General features: G+C 41.9%; 1 protein-coding gene across 1 annotated transcript in view; it reads left to right on the top strand.

Annotated features, from left to right (window-relative positions):
• Window positions 1-19,846, top strand: part of VPS53 (VPS53 subunit of GARP complex) — a 137,025-nt gene that overhangs the window by 52,895 nt on the left and 64,284 nt on the right. Inside the window, exons 9-12 of the mRNA XM_004746893.3 lie at window positions 1,241-1,384; window positions 2,271-2,413; window positions 5,331-5,472; window positions 17,663-17,764. Of these exons, the coding sequence (XP_004746950.1) occupies window positions 1,241-1,384; window positions 2,271-2,413; window positions 5,331-5,472; window positions 17,663-17,764 (531 nt within the window). The remainder of the gene's footprint in view (window positions 1-1,240; window positions 1,385-2,270; window positions 2,414-5,330; window positions 5,473-17,662; window positions 17,765-19,846) is intronic.

The raw sequence follows: 19,846 nt of genomic DNA on the forward strand, positions 1-19,846 counted from the left end.
TACTTTTTCTGTGGCTAGGTAACTTAATTTTTTTTTTAAGTTTTGTATTCTCCTTTTCAGTGACTGATCTTTTCTTAAAGGCCTTGTGTTGCTATTCCTATTTCACAAATAAAATTTGTGTAAGGTAAAAATTGTATAAGGTAACCTACTAAGCCCTTTTTAAATGAAAATATCTGAATCCATGAGCCCATAGGTTTTGGCTTCTGTGACTTCTCTGTCAGATCAAACACTTTCATCCAGAAGCAAGAGGTGGGCAGTCAGAGCATTCAACAGATAGCATAACAACCATTCAACACAGAGTGAGTCAGCATCCTAACAATTTAGCTCTCAGGCAGCTTAGTAACACTTAACAAAACTCTTGAACTTCGGTCAAGACAGACACATTATTGGACAGAGTTTACCCAAAAGAGTCATAAAGATTTGGAAGAATGTTAATCATCACCTAATTGAAGTCCTTTTTTTTTTTTTTAATTTAATTTTCGGATGAGTTTCAGTAATTGCGCCAAAGCCACACAGCTATCTAGTCAAGCCAAGAGTAGATTCCAGGTGTTCTTTTTGTTCTAGTCCACCCCGCCAACCATGTTCATTCAGTGAGTTACTTTAAAGAAAAGTTGGCTAGATTGCATTCATTGCCTTCAGTAACAACAAAGGCCTTCCCATCATGATGGATCAATATAGCCCCTCAGAAGGCAGTAGCCTTCTAATGCCTTTCAGATCAAGGGACCAGTATACTAATATTTTACTTCTGGTTACCTGCCTCGGTTGTTGACAGCCAAACAAGTCTGGCAGTTTGGAACCTGGTTTTAGATTTTAAATGCCACTGCACTGTTTGGCACAAATATGGCACTTTAAGAATAGGAGTCGGAGTTTGGAATCAGGGGAAAGTGGCATGTGGGGAGTAAGAGTGGTGTCCTTCTGGACATGTGGCTCTTCACCAAGGCGATTTCAGTTTTTGTATTCAGAAAGCAAAATTTCCTATGACCATTGCTGGCCCTGTTTCCACAGTGTCTCCTTGCTGATTCGCAGAGTAGCTTTTGTATTGGCTACTACATACTAGCTTAATCATTCTTTCATTGAGTAGCAAGTAACTAAAATATCCATCCACAGCAAAAGAATAAGTGTCAGGGGAATGGAAGTAATAATAACTTCAAGAGAGGAACAAGAAGTAGCAGCTGTCAGAGTCCTGGAGAATGAAAGGTTGTTTCAGGCTCTTGAACTGCTGTGTTGTTTGTTTTACCAGAGGCCAGGAGGACCCAGCAATGTCCTACGGGATGCATGTCTGGTTGCTAATATTTTGGATCCTAGAATCAAACAAGAAATCATCAAAAAGTTTATTAAACAGCATCTGTCAGAATATCTAGTACTTTTTCAAGAAAACCAAGATGTAAGTATTAACCAAATGAAATTGATGTGACATTTGAATTTTATTGAAAATTAAATACCTCGAGTCTGCTGATTCATATTTTAATAGTATTACTGCCTTAAAATGTTGATGTTGAACTGTGAATTTTAGGGGCTGACTCTACAGTTCAATGGTTCCTTTTTTTTTTTTTTTTAAGACTTTTTTATTTATCTGACAGAGAGAGACCAAGCGGGCAGAAAGACAGGCAGAGAGAGAGAGAGAGGAGGAAGCAGGCTCCCTGCCAAGCAGAGAGCCCGATGCGGGACTCGATCCCAGGACGCTGAGATCATGACCTGAGCCGAAGGCAGAGGCTTAACCCACTGAGCCACCCAGGTGCCCCATACAGTTCAATGGTTCTTAACCATTTTGAGGTCATTGACCTTTTGAAGAAGTAAATGGAAGCTATAGATCCTCTCCCCAGAAAAATGTACCTGTGCATAAAACTTCACATACCGCTTCAGGAAATTTCCAGATCCCTGAAATCTAATCATAGAGCCAAGTTAAGAACCTCTGGATCAAGTGAAAAAGTAGCCCATATTCTTTAAAACTGTGAGAAATAGGAGTGTCTGGGTGAGGTTCAGGTGCTGGTTGAGTGTCGGACTCTTGATTTTGGCTCAGGTTCTGATCTCAGGGTTGTGAGATCAAGCCCTGCACTGGGCTTCGCGCTGGGCATAGAGCCTGCTTGGGATTCTCGGTCTCCCCCTCTAAAAAATAAATAAAGTAAAATAAAATTAAGCAAAATAAAACAAAACTGTAAGAAATAAAGAGATTGGTTGTGTTTTTCTTGGTTCTGTGTTTTTGTTTATTTCCTAAAACTGTCAGCACTACTTCTGAGCACTGTGTGGATTTTGTTTCCTACCTTCCTAAGGTCGCCTGGCTGGACAAAATCGACAGACGCTATGCCTGGATAAAACGCCAGCTTGTGGACTATGAGGAGAAATATGGTCGTATGTTTCCACGTGAGTGGTACATGACCGAGAGGATTGCAGTAGAATTTTGCCATGTCACAAGGTAGAGTCCAACTCTGCTGGTTTTATGTTCATTGAAATTGGTTGGTTGAAATCAATCCCCTGGTGTCTGGAGGTTCCATCTTGTCTTGTGGATTGGGTAACATTTCCACCTTTTTGTTGTTGTTATTGGAGAGTCATCATTGTAATGAGAACGTCTTAATCTGTGCTGGACTCTCTCCCTTTAGATGACCCTTTTTCTGTTGAAGGTCATATTTTATAAATCCAAAATCAACCCCTGAACTCCAGCTGCAGCTGTATTCCGACTTCTCCAACTTCAGAGATCCAAACCTAGAGGGAGAGGGCTTGTATGTGGAGTAAGAGTAAAAACTTCTAGAAAAAAAGTGAAAAAGGGTACACAAGAGTCCTGGGCTGGTAGCCTATAGTCAAAGCCTCCTCCCCTCTTCCCCCCCTTTAGAGTAATATGTATAAAACACAGCAGCTTCGTCTGCTCCTGTCTTTGCTCTAAGACTTTCCTGTAGCCTGACCCTTGCCTTGAACAGCTCCTGCCTTCTGGACTTAACCTACGCAAGGCTCATCCACCAGATTTTCCTGTGTTACTCATCACCCTACATTTTCTCCTGTGTCTCTATCATATATATCAGTGTACAGTGTATATATCCATGCTTCTCTGACTTGCTCCTGCATACATCGTTCCATAGGGACAGGGACACATGCTTCAGTGACACTCAAGAAATATTTCCTGAACAAACTTCCTGCCCCTAATGCAGTGTTTTTATAAGTCTTTGGATAGTTAATAATATCGGCATCTGAATGTTCTAAGCATCCTAAAGACCTTCTGTCATTCGTCCTGTCTCTGCAGTTTCATGAACAAAGCCCAGGGCCAGGGAGTCCATTTACATTGAAGAGCTAAAACCCAAGAAGTTTAGATTGGTGTGTCTATGACAAAGCTAAAGCTAGAGTCAATTTTTTTTAATCCTTTACTTGCTGCTTGACCACAGCAGTGGTAGTAACTGGGTTTTATTAGTTATCTATGCCTTTCTTTTTTTTTTTTTTTTTAAGATTTTATTTTTAAATTTATCAATGAGAGAGAGAGAGCATAAACAGGAGGAGGGGCAGAGGGAGAGAGACAGGCAGACTCCCCACTGAGCAGGAAGCCTGACATGGGGCTTGATCCCAAAACCCTGAGATCATGATCTAAGACAAAGTCAAATGCTTAACTGACTGAGCCACCCAGGCGCCCCAGTTATCTATGCCCTTCTCACAGTGCACAGTTACATCAACTCCAGGCTAATTATTTTTTAAAAGCCCCATGTGTGAGCATAACTCAGCCACCTTAGAACAATTCATGGTAGGTATTTTTCTTAAAATCAGAGAATATATAATAAAGTTATATGCTTTAAACACCTGGGGGGCAGATTTCTTAAGGGTTATTGGCTCTTGCCTTTATTATTTTATTTATTTATTTATTTATATTTCATTTATTTATTTGTCAGAGAGAGAGAGCGCACGAGAGAGCAGGCACAGGCAGACAGAGTGGCAGGCAGAGGCAGAGGGAGAAGCCCGCTCCCTGCCGAGCAAGAAGCTAGATATGGGACTCGATCCCAGGACGCTGGGATCATGACCTGAGCCGAAGGCAGCCACTTAACCAACTGAGCCACCCAGGCGTCCCTATTATTTTCTTTTAATAGGCATTTTGTTTTAGAGTAATTTTAGGATCACAGCAAAATTGAGAGGGAGATGCAAAGGTTTGCCATATACTCCTGCCCCCACACGTGCATAGCCCCCCTCTATCAACATCCCCCACCAAAATGTACATTTGTCAAAATTGATAAACCTGCAGGAACAGATCATTACCACCCAGAGCCCACAGTGTGCATTCGAGTTCATTCTGATGTACATTCTGTGTGGCTGTTGTTCTCAGAAGCATATTTGCTACCACAGGTTTAGATAACCTTTAAATGTTGATTCAAGGACAGTTGTGGTTGTCGCCTTCTAAGTCCCCATTAGCAAAGAAAGCACATTCCTTGAGAAATTGATAAATAATTCTCTTGAGGCTACAGTTCAGTGACTTGCAAACTAATTCTGCAAAGAAAGCAGTCTGCAGGAGGCAGGGAGTCAGCCACAAATCTGCCATCGAAGTGGCAGCTAATGGCCATGTTGCTTCTGTTGCTGCCAAGCTTTTATTGTTGGAATTTTGGCTAAAATCCTACAGATACATAATTTTCAAAGACTTGCAGAGGCTCTTTGTTTGGTTTTGCCATTTCTTTGTATGGGAAGATAACCATGGCTCAGTACTGTGGCTCAGTACTTCCTAAGAGCTCCCAGGTCACTGCTACCCCACAGCTCCCACTCTGAAGCAGAACACTGGAATGGCACGCAAGCTTTGCAGGCAGGACCCGCCCGAGCACATGCACGTCACTTCTCACATGGGGACTGTAGCCTCCTACTTGTAGTTCCAGGGTTCCTGCTCTCTGGGTGAAGAGATGGTGATTGAGCTCTTTGGAAGAGGGGGCTTTGTAATCCAGTAAGGAATGACTTGTGACATCATATAAAATATATGCATGTCAAATTATGCATATATAAATACATCATACATCAAATGTATGCATGTAAAATTCTTCGTAAGTGCTTTATATTTACATTATTAACAAATTACAGAAAGGTTGAAAGATCTAAAAATAGTAGTGACTATATAAACAAATTGATCTCCTTAATCCTCGATTTCTTTTGACTAGTGGGCCATTTCACTTTCAAATTCTTATTTAGAGCATGTATTTCTATTCTCCAAACATTCAGCTTGGTAACAGACCTCAGGATTTAAAATGACCACATTTTTTGTGGGGGGATATAAGCTAAAACCGTTTTTTGGGGGGGAATATAAGCTAAAACCATTTATCCTATCTTGAACAGATTTGGGTTTTTTTTTTTAACATCATTCTTATTTCTTTATTTTGAAGGACAGAACTTGCCAAGATTATGCGCACCAGAGCTAAGGAAATTGAAGTGAAATTGCTTCTGTTTGCTATTCAGAGAACAACTAACTTTGAGGGGTTTCTCGCCAAACGCTTCTCTGGGTGCACCCTGACAGATGGAACTCTGGTAGGACCTTCCCGAGGGAAGCTGGAACAGGAAATCAGGGGGTTGGGGGGTGGGGCTTCCCTTCAGTCTTTACCAGTTTGGTGGTTCCTTCCAGTGGCTCAACTGCTCAGTCCCTCATTCCAGGGATTTCACTAAATTATGCAAATGGGGACACAGAGTATTGCACATTTTTAGAACGTCCTGTCATCATTTTAAGTAGTGGCTGCATGTAGCCTCACTTACTTAGTCACAAATACCATATTACTTTATCAGCTGTTGATCTGTATCACATGTAGGGTATGTTTTACCTTAGAATTTGTTTTCTTAATGTCTTTGGGCAGCAGACCAGGTCAGTGTGTCTTTGTAAACCTGAAAGCCAAGTATACAAATTTGCATGTCAGAGAAACACTAAAAGATTAAAACAGAAAGGTACATAGGTCTGAGGACCAGGCACCTCTGTTGGAAAGATGGGGTGTGTGTTGTTAGTTAATATCATTTAATATCTATGTAAGCAAAGACCAGGTTCAAAGCATCTCTCTAAAAACTTCTTTTCAGAAACCCAGCCTCCTTGCTAACACATCAATATGCTTTCTTCAGATTTCCTCTCCACAAGGAAACCAAATTTTTATGTTTTATAGTAAATTCTGTTTGCATCATTACACATGGGCATGCACATACATGGACTTTGAGCTCCTCGAATGTAGGAATCATGGTTGATTCATCTCTGTTCCCTAGTCATGCAAAAAATACACAGACCTTGTGCAGGCCAGCAGGAATGAGGAGAGAAGGAAAACAGGAGCTAAGGAGGAAGAAATCCAAGTCAAGAGAGTCAGACCTCTTAAGTTCCTTAAAAGTGGTAATGGAGAAGTGATATGATTTGGTAGGAAAATCCTTGGACCAACACATCAAGAGACACTTGTGATCCAATCCAGACCCTGCTATAATTCAGTGAACTGCCTTCTAGAAGAAACTAGCCTTGAATAAGAGAGTACTAAGGGAGATAAATAAGACATCAAACCCAGAAGCCATAATGAAAAGTAGCTGAAAGATTTCACAAAATACAAAAAGAACAAAAGAGACCATTAATGTAATTAAGGGATAACAAACTAGGAAAAAACAGTTTAAGCTCTAAGGCCAAGAATTTATATCCAAAGTAAAAAATTCTTTAAAATCAATAAGAAAAAGGCAAGTAACCAACTAGAAAAATGAGTACAGAGTCTAGCAGGAAATTCACTGAAGAAATACAGTTGGCCAATAAACATGAAGAAAATAGAACAGGATACTCATTTTCTTTTATCAGGTTGGCAAAAAGTTACAAGACTAACAATACAGACTTTTAGTGCTAGGAGACAAATTGGTGCAGTCTTTAGCTACTTGTCTTTATGTATCAAAAGCTAACATGTGCATGCCCTTTGAGGCAACAGTTTTACATCTAGATATGAGGTCTACAGAAAAATCCATACATGGAGAGGATGATGTACTAAGAAAGGGGAACTGCAGCCTTCAAAGCAAAAAAAAAAAGGTTTTTATAATGTTTATCACTGAAGAATAGTTAAATAAAATATGATATATCCGTATTGTGGAATAATGGTAGAATGTGGGATCTATCTAGATGTATTATCATAGAAAAGAAATCTCTCAGGGCACCTGGGTGGCTCAGTCAGTTAATCATCTGCCTTTGGCTCAGGTTGGGATCCTGGGGTCCTGGGATCGAGCCCCACGTCAGGCTCCTTGCTCAGCAGGGAGCTTGCTTCTCCCCCTGCCTGTGTTCACATACTCTCTGGCACATAAATAAAAATAAATACTAAAATAAATAAATAAATAATAAATTTAAATTACAAATAAAATCTTAAAAAAAAGAAACCTCTCAGATACATTGTCAAATGGAAAATGGAAGCTGCAGCTAGTATATATGGTGTAATTCCACATGTAAAAACCAAAAAGCATCTTTATGAATGTAAACGTGTAAAAAAAGGTCTAGAAATGATAACAATGGATGTTCTGGGGAAGGAAGTTGGAGTGAGAGTACTGGAGAAGCAGAGAATTATTTTTTTTATTTTATTCTGGTATTTTGTTTGAAATTTTCTTACACACATACATTTCCATCGTTTTTTAAAAATACTTTTTGTTTTCACATGCTTTCATTAAGTCATTTTTCAGTTTTTTTTAAATGAGGGAGATGAGCCAAAACAGGAACTTCCAAACTGTTTAACAAATTCTAATGCGGAATCCACATGAAATAACAGCTAACATTTTTGAACATCCTCTGTGTGTTCCACACTGTGCTATGTACGTTTGTCTGTGGTCAGTCGCTGGGCTTCATCAGCTGTAGGAGGGAAGTGCTATATTCATTTCAGATTTACCAGTGGTCACACAACCACTGCAAATGCAGAAAAACAGCTACTCTGGTTGAAGCAGGGAAGTCAGAACAGAGATTGGGCCTGGAGTCCTGTTCGCTTGTTCACCCTTCACCTTTCCTACCTTCCTGAGCCCCCATGCTCTTAGTCCTAAAATCCTGGGACGTCAGCGGCATCCCGTCTTTGCCTTCTTGTAAGACCTGCCTCAGAGTAGGTGTATTGGGATCTGGTCCCTCAGGACACTGGGATGAAGAGTGGTGGCAGTGGCACTCAGTTTTAAGGTGAGACCAGAAGGCCCTACCTACTTAGGGCCAGTCATGAGAGTATTGAAATAAAATATAAGGAACCACAGAGCATTCTTTCCATACTGAAAAAATAAAAATACATACGTATATTCCTCTGCTTGTTACTGCATGTTCAAAATTGGTTTCTTTTTAGTAACAAGGGAAAAAAATAGGCCATAAAACAAATGAAAACGCCCCTAAATAAGATGTAAGTCACAAAAGGAAATAATAGGTAGTGGAATGTGATTGGAAAAAGAATGTGTCTCTCTCCTGAGAAGTATTCGGTTGACTTCAGCACCTGATAACCTTATGTTGACCCTCCCCTCTGCGCTACCTGCGCCGTGTTTCTGGCCTGGTTTCATACAGAGACCCATGCAGCTCTGGGCTCAGCCCTACAGCTGAAGCACTGAGCCTAGACCCCCACCAGGCAGCGCCCCACTGTGTGCCCATGGCTTCTGCTGGACGAGTCAGGGGAGCCTAAGGACGGGTTCTCCGAGCCAGTATTCCAGCAACCCGTATGGGAAATAGATCCCGATGCAGGCTGCTTGAATAACACTAGTGCCAAACACCTGTTTTGAACCCTTTGTCTCCTTTGGCTGGGCCTTACTCACTGCTGATTTTGCTTTTACATTTAGGGAGCTGTAGGATTGCAGGGGAACAAATGGCCCTGTTCTATCTGATGACCACGATAGCCCGTAAACCTGGAGCTGTCCTAGGACACATCACATCTCATTTGTGCTAGGAGATGCCCCAGAGGCCCAAAGAGGTAGAGTAATGTGACTCAGGAAGGCTCCCTCTGGACAAGGTGAGCCTGTTAAATGGGATAACAGATACAGACCATGAAAAACGGGAAGGAGCTGTTTTGAAGACAACACTTTTTGTTTTGTTTTTTAGAAAATAACTATGAATGTCAGAGTGGCAGCTGGCCCACAGTCAGTACCTTTTGTCTGAGGGAGGAGAGGGTTTGGAAGGGCTTGTTTCTTGGGGCCGTGTGGCCTCTCTGTACTTAGGCTCACTCTGCAGGGCCAGGCTTCTGGACTGAGCCTTCCACCTCCTGGCAGGTGCTGTGCTCCAGGGGGTCTGGTCATGGTCAGCTGGGAACACTTAAATCTTTTGGCTTTTCTTTTTTATCAATTTACCATTTTTTGCCTTATGTTTTGGAAATTTTCTGGCAGAATTGATTTATAAATTTCTCCAATTGTTCACTTGTTGCATCCTCTACTATTAAGGTTTGTGGAGCGTTCCAGATTACAAATCCTTGGCCAGGGAATCCTGCTAAGCCATAAACTCTTTATTCTCCCCCCTAGTGGTCAGCTGTCTTTTCCACAGACTTCTCCAAATCATTCAACTTATTTTTTTTTTTAAGATTTTATTTATTTATTTGACAGAGAAAGATCACAAGTAGGCAGAGAGAGAGGGGGGAATCAGGCTCCCTGCTGAGCAGAGAGCCCAGATGTGGGCCTCGATCCCAGGACCCTGAGATCATGACCTGTGCTGAAGGCAGAGGCTTAACGCACTGAGCCACCCAGGTGCCCCAATCATTCAACTTCTTTAGGTCAGACTCTTTCCCCAGACCACTCTTTGTCCTAGTTATCATGGCCCAGCAACCATTTTGCATTCCAAGTCCTGGCATTAGCTGGTCCATAACATCTCTAAGGGGTTTCCCTTGAAGGTCAGTTTCTAGAAAGGCAGCAGAACTCCCACCGCCACCTCACCGGGGCAAGCCAGGTCATAGAGAATCAGTTCACTGCAGCCTGCCTTGGGAATATGAAAATGTCATGCTTCTCACTGTAGGTAATGTTCATTCTGAGCCTCGCCTACCACTTCTATGTTGTGGGCCGGGTGGGGCCACACCTTCATCTGCAGCCTGCAGGCCTCAGGACCAGGGCCGCTGGTGGATTAGTCATAGCCAGTGATCATGCTACCAACAGTGCTGGGAAGAGGTGGCCTGGGACAGGCTCGGGGTCCGAGTGGCCTGACTTCACAGTCTAGCTGCTCGTCACCCCACCTGATGACTTGCTGCTCCTTGTCTCCTTACCTCCTCCCTGTGCTGCCTTGGTTTTTGGGAAATTGCTTGTGGTTACCATTTTATTTCAGGGCATCAGAATAAACTACAAAATGAACTAAGGTGTATCTTCATATCCTGTAGTGTATGCCAAATTTCATAGAGGGCTCTGAATTCCTTGCAAAGTTATGGAACAGATAAGTGAGCCAAGGAGTCATGTTGACCAAAGACCCTCCCAGCCCCACCCACCCCCTTCTCACTGTATTATTCAGTTCCTTTTAAGTCCTTTGCTGACTGATTAACAATTAGGGTGAGCTGGAGAGACTATGAACTCACCCAGAAGGACTCACCCAGAAGGACGTGCCACACACAGTCCAGCTCCTCCTAACTGATCAGTGTGATGCGTCATCTTTGGCTCTTTTTTGACAGATGCAACTTTGACATCTGATAGAGGTGGAAACTGAAAGAACCTTAAGGACAGGGTTCATCTTGTTTTATGGTACTAGCCCTAACAAGTTTATAGTGCCCTATGCTGTAATTTATTGGAAGAAGTGAGCTGCCATTGCTTTCTGCTAATTGCCTAAACTCCTGGCCCTTAAGAGGGATTCAAAGTACCCTATAAATTAAAATGCCTTGAAATTAAAAGCAAATGTCTCAATGTGATTTAACTACACCTACATGTATTCTTAGTAACTCAATGATGAGATTCAAGGTAAACATTCATATTCAACCTCTAGGCAAGCAGAATAGTTTGGGTTGAGTCTTTGTAACAAGCTCACCAAATTTGGAAGTTGTTTTTTTTTTTTTTTTAATGAAATTTAAAATGTTCTCATTTCGTGCAGCTGGATTTCCTCTCCTCTTAGCTATTGTGTAAATTGCCTTTCTAAATAGAATCATCCTTTGGCTTATAGGGGTCATTTTAGTATACATTTATATTTGTCTGATTTTTAAAATTAGATTATAAATTTACAATCTATAGTTATGATTTTCAGCCATGCAGTTTGAGCATATAAGAGTGTTTGCAGAAGGCTCACTATGTAAGAAAGCCCACCCAGAGTGGCTGTACCTCAGTCTTCCAGCAACTTAACACCTGAGTCAGGGAAACTGTGCAAGTGGGGGAGGGGTGGGGTCTCAGCACTTCCGCCACAGTACAATGACTTCTGTCCTGAACAAGGAAATAGCTCTCCTTTGATGTTTCAAAACATTTTATGGGCCCAGCATGCTTCCACTGCACCACTGTGCTTCAAAACATTTTATAAATGGTTTATTTGATGGTGAAGGAATGTATTCCTTCATTTGAATAACATTGGAAGAGATTAACTTCTGATAATTTGTTTCTGGAAAGAGAGTAATACGAGGTCAAGATAGAAAAGGTAGAAATTATAGCAAGAATGGAGACAAGAGAAAACAGTCAGAAAGGAGGACTTTGGACTTTTGGACTTTGTGCTCATTTTCTAAAATTGAAATTGCACTTTTTAAAAAGATTTATTTATTTATTTTAGAGAGCGAGTGAGCAGGGCAATGGGGAGGGCCAGTGGGAGGGGGAGAGAGGATCTCAAGTAGCCTCCTTATTGTGCATGGAGCCCATTGTGGGCCTCAGTCTCAACCCTGAGATCATGACCTGAGCCAAAATCAAGAGTCAGATGCTGAACCGACTGAGCCACCCAGGCACCGCTAAAATTGCACTTTTAAAATTCTAAGCCTGGGTAGCTTAGTCACTTAAGCATCTGACTCTTGATTTCAGCTCTTGTCTTGATCTCAGTCAGGGTCATAAGTTCAAGCCCCACATTGGGGCTGGGCTGGGTGTGGAGCCTGCTTAAAGAAAATACATTTTTTAAATTGAAATATAATTCATATAACAAAATTTCACATAACACTCATATTTAAAGTGTACAGTTCAGGGCGCCTCCTTGGCTCAAGTCTCTTGATTTTGGCTCAGGTTATGGTCTCAGGGTCATGAGACTGAGCCCCACATCCATGGCATGGAGCCTGTTTGAGAATTCCCTCTCTTCCTCTCCCTCTGCCACCCCCAAAAATAAAGTATACAGTTCAGTTGTTTTTAGTTTATATACAAGGTTATGCCACATCCCAACTATCCAATTCCAGGGCATTTCCATTGCCCCCCAAAGAACCCCTCCCCACCATAGCACCCACTTGTAGTTTCCTCCTTCCCCTTTAGTAGTATTAGCCAACTACTAATCTACTTCCTGTCTTTATGGATTTGCCTCTTGTAAATGTTTCATATAAATGGAACCCTGTACTGTGTGGCCCTCTGTGCCTGGTTTTCTTCACATAGAATAGTGATGTGTCATGTATCAGTACTTCAGTCCTTTCTATGGCTGACCCATATTCCCTCCTTTGGGTGTGCATTTTGTTTAGCCATTTATCCCTTAATAGACATTTGAATTGTTTCTACTTTTTGGCTGTTTATAATGCTATAAGCATTCATGTACAAGTTTTTGTGTAAGTATCTGCTTTCAATTCTGGGAGTATACCCAGGAGTGGGATTGCTGAATTGCTGTGTTACATGGTAACTCTATATTTGACCTTCTGAGGAACCGCCATTGTTTTCCATAGAAGCTGTATCATTTTACATTCTCATCACCAGTGTAGGAAGGTTTTGATTTTTTCCTCACCTTTGTCAGTATCTATGATTTTTTGGGTTTTTAAAATTATTATTACAGCCATCTTCATGGGTATAAGCTAGTTTCTCATGGTAGGTTGTTTTGTTTTGTTTTCCCAAGATTTATTAACTTTGATTTTAGAGAGCGGGGAGAGGGGCAGGAGAGAGAGAATCTCAAGCAGTCTGGGACTTAATCTCACGACCACAAGATCATGTCCTGAGTCAAAATCAAGAGTTGGATGCTTAACCAACTGAGCCACCCAGACACCCCTCTTGTGGTGGTTTTGATGTGCATTTTCCTAATGACTAATAACATTGGACATCTTTCTTAGGTGCTTTTTGGCCATCTTCTTGGAGAAATGTCTGTTCGGGTCCTTTTCCCATTATTTAATTAGCTTATTATTATTTTTTTTTTTTCCCTATGTAATGCAGGGCCTGAACTCAGGACCCTGAGGTTAGGACCTGAGGTGAGTTCAAGGGTCAGACGCTTAACCGACTGAGCCACCCAGGCGTCCCTAGGTTTGTCTCTTTTACTGTTGAGTTGTGGGTATGTTTTTAAAAAATATTTTCTAGATATAGTCTATCATTTATCAGGTACATGATTTGTAAATATTTTCTACCATTCTGTGGATTGTCATCACTTTTTTGATAATGTCCTTTGATACACAAAAGTTTTTCATTTTGATGAAATTCTACTTTTATATTTTTTTTCTTTTGTTATTTAAGTTTTGGTATCATCCCTAAGGTCACAAGCATTTACCTATGCTTTATTCTAAGAATTTTATAGTTTTTGGCTCTTAGATCTGTGATCCATATTGAGTTTATTTTTATATATGATGTGTGAATACAGTTTTATAGCTTTTTTTCATATGTCCTGTCTTAAGGGGTTTCTCAGTCATTATATTTCATTATAGAGATGGGCCAGAATTTCCCTAACTGTCCTTTTCTTGTTAGACCCTTAAGTACTTGTTATTTTTTCACTATTCTAAACAAAGCCACAGCGAACACATTTTTGTTCACATTAGAGATTATTTTCTTATGATACAAGTTGAATTACAGGACCAAAAGTTAATGAGTTTTTTCAAATTTAAGATAGCCTCTGTTTTAAACTATTTTCTCTATTCTTGTCTCTTATCGGTGCACTTGCTTAGTCTCCCAGCACTGAGTCTTGGTGTTAGTGATGGTTTGTAGATTCAGAAGAAATAGTTACTCTTTGTTTTCATGCAATTTGTGGTGCTAACATACAGATGCCTAATGTAAAGGGATAACTGCCAGATTTTTTAAAAGGCAAAGCAATCTGAAACTTTTTTTAGAGTAACATATGCTTCCTTTAAGTATATGCTCAAGAGAATTGAAACTTTTCTTATGTTCATACAAACACCTGTACATGAATGTTCATGGCAGCGCTATTGCCAATAATAAAAAATTAGAAACAGCCCAAAAATCTTTTAATAGACAAATGGAAATACTGACACATAACACAGGATGATCCTTAGAAACACTATACAGACTGAAAGAAGCCAGACACTAAAGGCCACATTTTGTATGAAATGTCCAGAATAGGCAATAGAGACATTAAGCGGGTCAGGAGTTGCCACGGATTCGGGGAAGGGGAGGAGTGGAAATGATAGCTAATGGATATGGAGCTTCCTTTGGAGTAAAAAAAAGTTCTGGGATTGGATGGTGGTGATGTTCGCACAATCTTGTGAGCATACTGAAAATCCCTCAATTATAAGTCACCTAACATGGTGAATTTGATGTTAATTATATTAAAATGTAATTTTTAAAATATTATGGGTTTTAGGAAATACTGAGTTTAGTTATAAATCATCCTCACTCTTCAGATAATTTGCCTACCAGAAAAAGAAGAGTGAGAAATACATGCTTATTAAAGCTCAAACAGAATAAAACATTTATTTTTTTTAAAGATTTTTTAAGTTATTTGACAGAGAGAAAGGTCCCAAGTAGGCAGAGAGGCATGCAGAGAGAGAGAGGGGAAGCAGGCTCCCTGCCGAGCAGAGAGCCTAAAGCGGGCCTCGATCCCAGAACCCTGAGACCATGACCTGAGCTGAAGGCAGAGGCTTAATCCACTGAAGCACCCAGGGGCCCCAGAGTAAAACATTTTAAAAAAGCAATCTCTTCCTTCTTAATTCCTCTCCCCAGAGATGTCCACTGTGTAATAGTTTGGGGTATATTTTTTGAGACTGTGCTCCAAGCATGTGCACGTGTGCACACGCGCACACATACACACACAGGTTTTTATTGAGTGTTTCTCATCCGATCAGGGTTTATTCACAAATTTAAAAAGGAGGGGTTTTTTTAAATTTATTTTTTATTTTTATTTTTTATAAACATATAATATATTTTTATCCCCAGGGGTACAGGTCTGTGAATCGCCAGGTTTTCACACTTCACAGCACTCACCCCAGCACATACCCTCCCCATTGTCCATAACCCCACCCCCCTCTCCCAATATCCTCCCCCTCTCCCAATCCCCCTCCCCCCAGCAACCCTCAGTTTGTTTTGTGAGACTACGAGTCACTTATGGTTTATCTCCCTCCCAGTCCCATCTTGTTTCATTTATTCTTCTCCTACCCTCTTTACCCCCCCATGTTGCATCTCCACTTCCTCATATCAGGGAGATCATATGATAGTTGTCTTTCTCCGTGTGACTTATTTCGCTAAGCATGATACCCTCTAGTTCCATCCACATTGTTGCAAATGACAAGATTTCATTTCTTTTGATGGCTGCATAGTATTCCATTGTGTATATATACCACATCTTCTTTATCCATTCATTTGTTGATGGACATCTAGGTTCTTTCCATAGTTTGGCAATTGTGGACATTGCTGCTATAAACATTCGGGTGCACGTGCCCCTTCGGATCACTACGTTTGTATCTTTAGGGTAAATACCCAGTAGTGCAATTCCTGGGTCATAGGGCAGTTCTATTTTCAACATTTTGAGGAACCTCCATGTTGTTTTCCAGAGTGGTTGCACCAGCTTGCATTCCCACCAACAGTGTAGGAGGGTTCCCCTAAAAAGGAGTTTTTAAAGCTCAGTTTCTGCAGAGCCTTGGGAAAGGATGAAAAATTGAATCAGACAGGTGCCTATGGTCTAATGGAGAAAGAAGCCTATACATGAGTATCACAATATGAGATAGGAGTGTGGTGGTACCAAGAGAGGTCCCAGTAATATTAAACCAGGTGCACGGGTCCCTGTGTTTACAGTCATTAGCAGTTGAAGCCTGCAGGCCATCTCTTTCAGGACAAATCAGGAGTTGGGCTGGAATAAAGTATATATGGAATGAGAAATGCAGAAATTGTGGAATTTTCATCTTATAACTGAAAGCTTTCTCCTCCTGGGAAAGGAAACAGTTTAGTCTTAAATTTCAGAGTTCCTTCTCTGATGATTTAAAATGTCCAGCGAGGGCCCCAGAAAAGGCTTTGTGCAGGCGGACCCAGATGCAGATATACTACTGACTAAGGCCAGGTTCTCTTCCTAACAGTCAGACAGCTTGGCCATCCTGGGGACCTTATTGTTCTGGAGGTGTTGGGATCCCATGTGGTTTAATTAGTAGGACTTAACTTGCTATATGAAGAATTTTTCTTTCCTGTATGGACTTGAAACCAACTGTCATCACAGCAAAAAGAAGGAATTCCTTTAAAATTGGAAAGTCGTTCGTTTCTTGGCAATTTTTTTGTTTGATTTAGCAGCCCCAGAGCTCATGGAATATGTCATTTGAGTTATTTAAAATCTAAACCCAAACTTGTAATTCTTTATGGCTTACGACAGCTGCAGAGCAGAAATGAGAAGTGTGGTCTGCTTGGCTCTGACAACAGGGCTCTTGCATAGAAGGCTGAGTGGTGCTGGCAGTTGCTTGCTGGGAAGACTTATTCTTTCATCAGGGCAAATTAATCTGAGCAGTAACATTGCCCTCCAACCAGCAGGAGTCTGTGTCCTCCCATCAGCTTTTCCTAATGTGTTATTTACTGGTAGGCCAGTGGTACAGGCAGTACCTAGAGAGCCTCATTGGAGGCTAGGGAAGAAGGCAGAAGCTCAGGGAGCCTCTGCCTTTGTAATTTGATGGACCCATTGTTTCCAATTCCCAGAGGTATCCCAGAGAGGCACCAGAGCAGGGACAGGGTCTTAACTTGTGATTAAAAGGAGTTCTTTTTTACAGAACTTCTTAGCCCTGTGTTCTCACTTTTTTCTCACCTGAGAGTCACTCCACTGAGAGGGGCACTGCCACAGTTCTGCTAACCCTTAAGTCCTAACAAGAGCTCCCACCTACTGAGCTTTCCCTACACGCCAGATATTGCGTTGAGCTGTTCTATGTATGTATCTCTTGATTCACACACAAGGTCTCATTTGATCCTCACGCAGCTCTGCGTGGTGGGCATTCGGGAAGAGCTGAGGCTTGGAGAAGTAAAGCCATGTATCCAAGTGAGAGAGCCTGGACTCAAACCCAGGTTTGTCACTTATTAATGGTGACACCACCCTCACCATGGCCCACAGAAGGCTCTGCTTTCAGGCTCCTGCTGGCTCTCTGGCAAGACAAATAAATGGATAGTGGTAACATTCTGATAAATACCTGGGTAGATGGGACATACTGGGTGGGATGAAAACATGGAGCAGGACATCTGTCCCAAACTTAAGAGACAGGGAAGACTTCCCAGAAGAAGGGACTTCTAATCTGAGGGCTGAAGGATGAATGAGAGTTTTAGCCAGATTGGGATTGGGGTGGGGTGGGCAGTAGGTTTCAGAAAGGTGGGAAATGGTACGAAGGCTGGGAGATAAGAGATGTGGTCCGTGTTGTCTCAGTTCTTGCTCATTAGATCACATGCAGTTGGGAGAGCCTCAGAAAAAGCAGATCAATGGGGAAAGGCATTGAGAATATGCTCAGAAACTACCTGTCTCTTTCTCATATCTGCTTAACAGAAAAAACTTGAGTCTCCACCCCCATCCACCAATCCCTTCCTGGAAGATGAGCCAACACCAGAGATGGAGGAACTGGTGATGGAGAAAGGAGATTTAGATCAGGTAAGTCCAGTTTGCCTTTTCCCCATGCCTCCTACCTTGTATTTGCTTCTGAAAATGGGTCCGCCCACCTCTCCATGTGGCCCTTTGGCCACTGACAGCATTCAGAGGATTACAACTTTGGTGGTCTTTATAGAAAGCCCTTATCTGAAGGTGCCTTTTGAAAACCGAGCCTTTCCTGCCTTCCTCATTCATCATCTCCTACGCCTGCCAGCCTCACTCTCTGTTAGGTTCTCATTGGGACGGTGACGACATGAGAGAGACCCCAGGATCCCTAATGGAGTTCTCAGCACCATTAGTGAGGAGAGGCCGCCACTCAGGGCGAGCTGAGCACTTGAGGTCTGGAAGGCGTCGGGGAGGCCTGGAAACATCAAGGTCACCACTGGCATATTTGGAGAGTTACTTCTCAGAGCACGCTAGCACTTTCATTTCCTTCGGATTTTCTGTCCAACTCCAAATTTCCTCTCCCTTCATCCTATAGAATGGTGTTTTTTGTTTCACCGCCGTTTTATGACAGAGCAGTTAGAGCAATAAATCAGGCCTTTTCCTGTCTGGATTAGTGATCCTTCTTTTTAATTTTCTACACTTGGCTGCTTGAGCAGTTATTTTATAGTGTTGTTTTGCTCCAGACACCACCAAAAGGGAGGCTGGCTGGAAAGACCAGCCCAGGATCCCCATAGCCAAGCGCTTGCCGCTAACCCACATTCCTCGCCTGGTGAGGGTAGGTGTACAATCATGGCAGGAGCCACAACAGCATTTCCAGGAGCAATTCTGAAGTGATGCAGTAAAATGTGTCTGGTCCACTGATTAAACGGTTTTAATAACATGGATACCTCACGTTTTTATGGGCTTTATAGTTTCATCGTCTTTTATGGGCTCTGTTTCATTTCGTCTTCCCAATGCCTGCCCCTCATTTTATAGGATTTTCTATGGGCTGCAGTGTGTGCAGCTCAGAGAGGTTAAGGGATTTGCCCAGGGTTAGAGAGTCCGGGCATGGACAAGCTAGAACTGGAAGCAAGATCTAAAAGTCAAAGACTAGAATTCCTTCCATGGAGCTCTTTTACTACACGGGGCTGTCTCAGTGAAAAGTGGAGGTCACAGAAACGAACCCCAGGTGAATGAATAAAACTGGAAGGATACCTTATGGGCTATATCCCAGAGATCTGTGGGATTAGCTGTAATTGATTTGAAGCCATCATATCAGCTAGTGTGGGAGATAACAAAAGATTTCTTCTAACTGAAGTGCATCTTTTGCATGTGGAAAGGAAGGACTTGGAAAGGAAGAGTCTGGGCGTTGAGCTTATTCTTCTGGGTGTGTCTTCTACCCACAGCCCATCACCTGCACCCTTTGAGTTTGCTTTGGGTTGTAGTGCCCTATTCAGGGCCCTGTGGCTGTCATTATCCTTGTGCCACCATGAAAAATTACCCCTTCAGCTAGTCATCCCGGATATCATTAAACTGGATTATGATAGAGGCCCCCATTACTATGAAATTTGTTTACTGGATAAAATATGATTTCTCTCTCATGGAACTTTCTGCTCATCATGGAAGCTAGAGATTATTATTGTAAGGACCAAGACTGTTCCTTGTAAGGACACACAGAGTGCAAATACAGGGGGTAAAGCAGAGGCAGACTCCTGTCCACCATTAACTGACCACACGGTAGATTTTTTACTCTCTCTAGACTTGCCTAGTGTTTTCCTCTTTAGAGAGAGCCCATCGTTTTCAGACTGTATTCCTTGGTGCTCCCATCACATGTCACTAGTGGGGTGTTGGAAGGAGACCAGGGCTCTGACTCTCTCCAAACAGAAGTTCTGTTACGAGTCACTTCTATAATGGAATTCCAAGTAAAATTTCTTTGGAATCAGGGGTTTGAGATCCATTTAAAAAGAAAGAACCAAAAACTTCTGGACTGTATGGCCCAGCTGCAGCTTCACTGGCCATGGCTTGTTAGTGATGACACCCACATACTACCCACAGCCTCCTCTTGCTTGTAATTCCTCAGGAGGCAGCTCCAGGATCTCCCTCTTCCCGGCTACTTACTGGCTTCTAGAGTTGGAGGCCTTAGGGAGAAAGTTCACAGGA

This window comes from Mustela putorius, unplaced genomic scaffold, assembly GCF_011764305.1.
Source record: "Mustela putorius furo isolate JIRA1106 unplaced genomic scaffold, ASM1176430v1.1 tig00003962_pilon_pilon_pilon, whole genome shotgun sequence".
Taxonomy (NCBI): Eukaryota; Metazoa; Chordata; class Mammalia; order Carnivora; family Mustelidae; genus Mustela; species Mustela putorius.